This window comes from Miscanthus floridulus, chromosome 13 (assembly GCF_019320115.1).
Source record: "Miscanthus floridulus cultivar M001 chromosome 13, ASM1932011v1, whole genome shotgun sequence".
Classification (NCBI taxonomy): Eukaryota; Viridiplantae; Streptophyta; class Magnoliopsida; order Poales; family Poaceae; genus Miscanthus; species Miscanthus floridulus.
This window is the reverse complement of record NC_089592.1, coordinates 85,220,290-85,226,173: the sequence shown is the minus strand read 5'-3', so window position 1 is coordinate 85,226,173 and position 5,884 is coordinate 85,220,290. Positions and strand designations below refer to the sequence as shown.

The following is a 5,884-nucleotide window of genomic DNA, read 5'->3' as shown; positions in this document are numbered from 1 at the left end:
CTGAGCTGCACCTGCACGCACACGGCCGGACGATTTATTACTTTATATAAGGGGGTGTTTAGTTCCTCAGACTTCTGAATTTGGCACTATGCAAAAAGAAGATTCTCCGTCACATCAAACTTGTGGTACATGTATGAAGTATTAAATGTAGACGAAATCAAAAACTAATTGCATAGTTTGATTGTACTTTGCGAAACGAACGTTTTGAACCTAATTAGTCAATGGTTAGACAATTATGACCAAATACAATCGAAATGCTACAGTGTGCTACAGTAATTTGCCGGCGTCAATTCCAGCCACCTAAACAAGGGCTAGGTTTACATATACAACAACACACGAGCACGGGTCGTCTCTCCTCTCCTCGTGCTGGCATTTTAAACCCTGCAATCCGGGAGGAGCCAGCTGCACGTCGTGCTGGCGTTTTCGTTGTGCACTGTGACCGACCACTGATCAGCCTCTCGTTTCCAGCTTGCACTGCACCTGCACCAGCAGGAAAGCAAGCCCAGCCGCAGCAATTCGGCAAAGAAAGCTTCGACCGATCAATCACTGGCTGGCTGGTTGGTTTTCAGCCGCTCAGGCCTCAGGGCAGAGGCGAATCGCATCCCTGCCCCCACCACCCGACCCCGCGGCTTTCCCCCTTCCCCTTCCCCTTCCCCCGCTTCCGGTTCCGGATAGCGAGCGTCAAAGGAACCTTTGCTTGCTGCCCAAAACAGACCGCGCCGCGTTTGCTTTAAAATGGTCACGTCACGGGCACGCAACTTGCTTGGTCCTCCCCCCCGGCATCAGCACAAAACACGCACATTACTCAGGTGACAAATGTGGGGAGGGAGGGTGGAGCCCACGAGAGATTAGGCACACTGCTAAAAAGGCCTTCTTTACCAAGCTTTTTGCTTTTTTCCATTTTGCTTCGTAGGAGTGCTGTGCCTTTTCAGCCAAGGGCTTCTCGGTGGAACCGTTCTTTTTTCTGAATTTTTTAACGTGCGTGCGTGCTATTATTTGGTTATAAATGGATTGGCGAATACCATAGGCCCTCGGTCTAAATCATTCACCTTGTAGGGCCCGTTCGGCTGACAGAATTTTGGCTGAAACTGGCTAAAAAACACTGTTCTGGCTGAATTGTTGTGAGAGAAAAATACTGTTCCAGCTGAAAAAAGAAGCCGAACAAGCCAAATATGAGGTAAGCCGAACGAGGCCTAACTCTTTGCAAAAAATCAACAACTATTTGAATGGTTTCAGGTTATCTTTTTCCTCCTATACCTCTGGCTAAGCACTCCGTTACTAGGATTTTTACAGTGCCTTATGCTATCTTCAACAACAATACCTAAAATACAAGACCCATTCGTTCTTTGGTAGCGCTACAGGTAAAAGGTTCAATACATATTCGGCATCTTCTCTAACAACAAGACCCAAAAGAGAATCTTTTCTGCAAATAAGTTTTTAGGAGAGAGGATGCCCATATTTGGGTTGTGCCTATCAGACAACCCAAAATAGGTCTCCCGTATAGGTACTCTGTTGGAGACTGATTTTAGACCTCTTTCTACCCATTTTAGATTTGTGTGTCCATATGAATTTCTTGTTGAAGACAGTCTTATGGTCAACCATCGGGCACCGTTCATGTTGAAGCGTACCTACCGCCACGGTAATCCAAAGTTTATGCTTTATTTAACCTTTCTTTGGAGCGATTGATCACAAGATTAAGGGTGACGCTCGCATCTTCTTATCATATTTCTTACACGCTTAGTCAAAACAGAATGTAAATAGCGTTTTCTAAAGATTTAGTCATTCTATGAACACTCGAATTTCTAAATAAGTTTATTAATTATAGAAGTACATTTCATGATCAATTCCATGATTTTATTACTCATCATCCATAACTAGTGTTTTACTACCTCTATCCCTGAAGAAATCAATTCCTGGATTTGTCTTAAGTAAAAAAATATGATTGATCAAATCTACCGAATGTATACACATATTTCTAACACTAAGTAAGCATATCAGATGATACTAATTTGGTGTTATAATTTGAGCGCTCTTTTTTTATAAAAAAGATAAATCTAGTCAAACTGAAAAAAAAACTGACTTAATATAACTCTAGATATTGATTGTTGAGAAACGAGGGAGTATATATTTTTAGTTATACTCGAGATTAGTTTACTCCTTGAAAACCACGTTTTATCTTTTTTTCAGTAACCTCCACAAAGCCCAATCATTTCTCAACCAACGGCTGACACGTGACACGGGAGGGCCGAGGGGCAAATCCGTCAGCTCGGCTCGGCCCCGTGCGCGGGCGGCCACGTCGCATCCTCCCCTCCCCTCCCCCACCTCCGAGCAGTCGAGCAGATCACCCAGAGCCAGAGCGAGCGAGCTGCGAGCACAGCAGAGCAGAGCGGCGGGTCGCGCTATTTATTTATCGAGGGCCGCCCCTGACCTCCTCCCCGTGCCGTCGCTCCCCAGCCCCCGCCACGCCGCCGTTCCCTTCCCTCGTCCTCTCCGCCGCCTGCGGACCCGACTCGATCGCCTCGTGCTAGGGAGGGAGGCAGGGGCTGCCTGCGGTACCTCCTCGAATCACCGCCGACAGCTTCTGCAGCGTCCTGGTGGATCCGCTCTGAGCTCAAATTAGGTACGCTCATGCCATCTCCATGACTGAGGACTGAGGAGCTTCTTTTTTTTTTTGTGCGATTTTTTATAGCTGAAGATGAGCAAGACCAAGTGATGTTTGCTTAAAAAGGCACTGCCTCCATGGTGTTCGTTGCTAAAATTTAATCTTTCTTCTTCTTCTGTTTTTGTATGAACACAGCTGGTGGCCAAAAATTGATATGTTTTTCTCCTCTCTCTTTTTTTTAATTCTTGTGGAGCAGGATCTGAACAGAAGCTGCCGCGCCAGCTGATGTACGGCTCGCCGGTGTCCAAGGACCTCAACCTCCCGGTGCAGCCGCCGATGACCTCGTTCGGGCTGCTACGGTACAGATCGGCGCCCAGCACGGTGCTCGGCGACCTCTGCGAGGACCTGCTCCCTCCGGCTCCGGGCTCCGGGCCCCCGCGCGACACCGGCGGCGCCGACAACGTCTTCTCCAGGTCCCTGGCCGATCACCACCACATCCGGGACGACAAGCCGTCGCCGCCACCGCCGCCGCCAACTGTCCACTTCCCGAGTGCGGCCGACATGGCCTCCCAGCAGCACCAGCATCAGCAAATGATGTTCCACTCCCACTCCCAGTCCCAGCAGCAGCAGCAGCAGCAGCAGATGGTGGACGCTAATAAGTCCGGGGGCCTCTACCGCACCGTCAGCTCGGGCATGGAAGCCGGCGCCGGCGTCGGTGCCGCCAGCAACCTGATTCGGCAGAGTAGCTCCCCCGCGGGGTTCCTGGATCATTTCAGCATGGACAACGGTTGGTTGGTCTCTCGCTCTCCTTAATCCGGCCTCCATTTGGAACTTCGTCGGTTGCCATTTCCCTGCTTGCTTCCAGCTTCTTCCATCGCGGCAGGGCAGCAATTATTGCAGTTCTTGCTTGGGGAGTTTCTCTTCCCCCGAAACATTTCTATTTCCGGAAGTAACTGACACGGGGGGGCCACCACCTCCGCCTGTTGCTGTCTCGCTCGATTCTTCTTCATCCAGGCTACGGGGCCATGCTGAGGGCGAGCATGGGCATGGGTTTCCGGGACGGCGGCGGCGGCGGCGGCTCCGGTGCCGCGGCGACGGACTCCCTCGCGGGCGGCGGCGGTAGCGGCGGGCTCAAGGGGCAGCTGAGCTTCTCGTCGCGGCAGGGGTCGCTGATGTCCCAGATCTCGGAGATGGACAGCGAGGACGTCGGAGGGAGCAGCCCCGAGGCTGCTGCCGGCGGCAGGGGCGCTTACATCCCGGGGTACCCGATGAGCTCCGCCGGGTGGGACGACTCGTCGTCTGCGCTCGTGTCGGACAGCCTGTCCGTGATGAAACGCCCGCGGGACTCGTCGGAGCCCGGCGGCCAGCAGCAGCAGCAGCAGCAGAACTGCGGGCTGGCGCACCAGTTCAGCCTGCCCAAGACGTCGTCAGAGATGGCGGCCATCGAGAAGTTCCTCCAGTTCCAGGACGCCGTGCCCTGCAAGATCCGCGCCAAGCGCGGGTGCGCCACGCACCCGCGCAGCATCGCCGAGCGGGTGAGCGAGCTTGCACCGAATCCCAAACCCAAACACGTACTACTAGTATTTTGTCAAGAAATCTTGTAGCCTGCGGTTGAGCGATTCGCTGATGCCTCCTCCCATCTTTTGACCGACCGGCCATTCCTCAGGTGAGGAGGACAAAGATCAGCGAGCGAATCAGGAAGCTGCAGGAGCTCGTGCCCAACATGGACAAGGTACTGCTACTGCCCTGGTCCCCTATGCTCTGCACCCACCAATTTCTGCAGTAGGCGATAGAACAGTGTTCTTCTGTTAGCAAATTCTGCTTGCCGGCCGCCATATGCGAGTTGGGACGCGAGGACCACTCCTGGCAGAACTGACCTACTTGCTTTCCGATTCCCTGCAGCAAACCAACACCTCCGACATGCTGGACTTGGCAGTCGACTACATCAGGGATCTCCAGAAGCAGGTCAAGGTACGAGCGAGCCAGCCAACCAACCAACTCCGGTTTCCTCCAAAACCCAAATCCAAATGATGCGATCGATGAACACGGCGGCCGGCCGGCAGAACTGTCGCCGTAGGCAGCCTTGGTCTAGTTGCAAGGTCAACCAGTGACGTCCAAATCACGGAGGCTGATCATATCAGCCATGCTTATCAATCATGATACAGTGTTTTTCTCTCACAACAAAACAACATCAGCCGTCTTATAAACCACAGAAACGATACCATTCCTAGTAGGAGTAGTATCTTATCCGAACGAAATACACGCTGGCTCCAGTATGTAATCTGTTCTGTTCATGCGTGATTGCAGGTGTTGAACGAGAGCCGCGCCAGCTGCACCTGCCCGGCGAGCAAGCACCAGCAGTTCTCCGGCTGAAGCACCGGCCGGCAGTCCCATCTCCGGCTGCGTACGACGTACACACCACACCGTGCAGCAAAGACCACAAGACCTGGAGACCCAAGAGAGGAACAGGAACACCATTATTCTGCACTTTATTTTATGCTTGTACATTAAGTTTTAAGGAGTTGAAATATATATTCTTATCCTATGAATCGTCATACTAGTATGCCAGAATCGTGTAGGTCGCTATGCTATAGGATTCGGTAGAAGTCGAGTGATTACCTGTCACTCGCGAGAGATAGGAAAGATATCATTGTTGTTATTATATTACTATCACATGAAATATATATGGATGGTAATTAGAGACCGAGCGAAATGGTACTTTGGATCTGGTCTTGGTTAGTCATTCGAGTGAGGCTCGGATTGCACTTGTTCTGTCTGTATCGATTGCGGACCGTCCGATGCTGTGAATGGTAGTCAGGTCACAAACTTATTATCCTAAGCACATACTTGCTTATGGGAGCGGGAAGACTCGTTACGCTCTTGTTGTGGATTCCGGCTCTTTTCGGACCGACTGATTGAAGGGGGAAAAGGTGGAGGTCTAAGCATCATACTGAGACCGGGTCTCAAGTGTTGGGGCTTGGAGTCCAAGTTTGGATGGGGACCTAGACCTCTTGACAGGAGTAGAGCGAGTTGGTCTTGTTTGTGCCTGGGGTACAAGCGAGGCGTGTGTTTCGGGGTACCCAGCTGGGATACATTGGTTCGCGAATCGTCGTTTCTGTGAGACGGTACAACTTGGCTATAGTCTAGCACCGTAGAAAGAACTGGAACTTAAAAGGTGATAAAATGGTTCTGATTGCTTACCACCTGCTTAAAAGTAGAATAGGTGCTTACATAGAATGGTTAGTTAATAAACTAATGATGACCGCTAATAAAATTAAATAT

At 51.1% G+C, this 5,884-nt stretch overlaps 1 protein-coding gene across 3 annotated transcripts; it reads left to right on the top strand.

Annotated features, from left to right (window-relative positions):
• The first annotated feature begins 2,325 nt into the window (after positions 1 to 2,325).
• On the top strand, positions 2,326 to 5,325 carry LOC136500353 (transcription factor bHLH130-like). Of its 3 annotated transcripts, none has more exons than XM_066495692.1 (6): positions 2,326 to 2,728; positions 2,859 to 3,389; positions 3,617 to 4,137; positions 4,269 to 4,334; positions 4,505 to 4,573; positions 4,910 to 5,325. In XM_066495692.1, exons 2-6 carry the CDS (start codon positions 2,888 to 2,890, stop codon positions 4,973 to 4,975), a joined length of 1,224 nt encoding a protein of 407 aa, XP_066351789.1. In that variant the 5' UTR covers positions 2,326 to 2,728; positions 2,859 to 2,887; the 3' UTR covers positions 4,976 to 5,325. The 3 variants fall into 3 exon arrangements, with proteins under 3 accessions (XP_066351789.1, XP_066351788.1, XP_066351787.1); XM_066495691.1 differs by having other exon boundaries at positions 2,326 to 2,742; XM_066495690.1 differs by having other exon boundaries at positions 2,327 to 2,620.
• Positions 5,326 to 5,884: the final 559 nt, after the last annotated feature.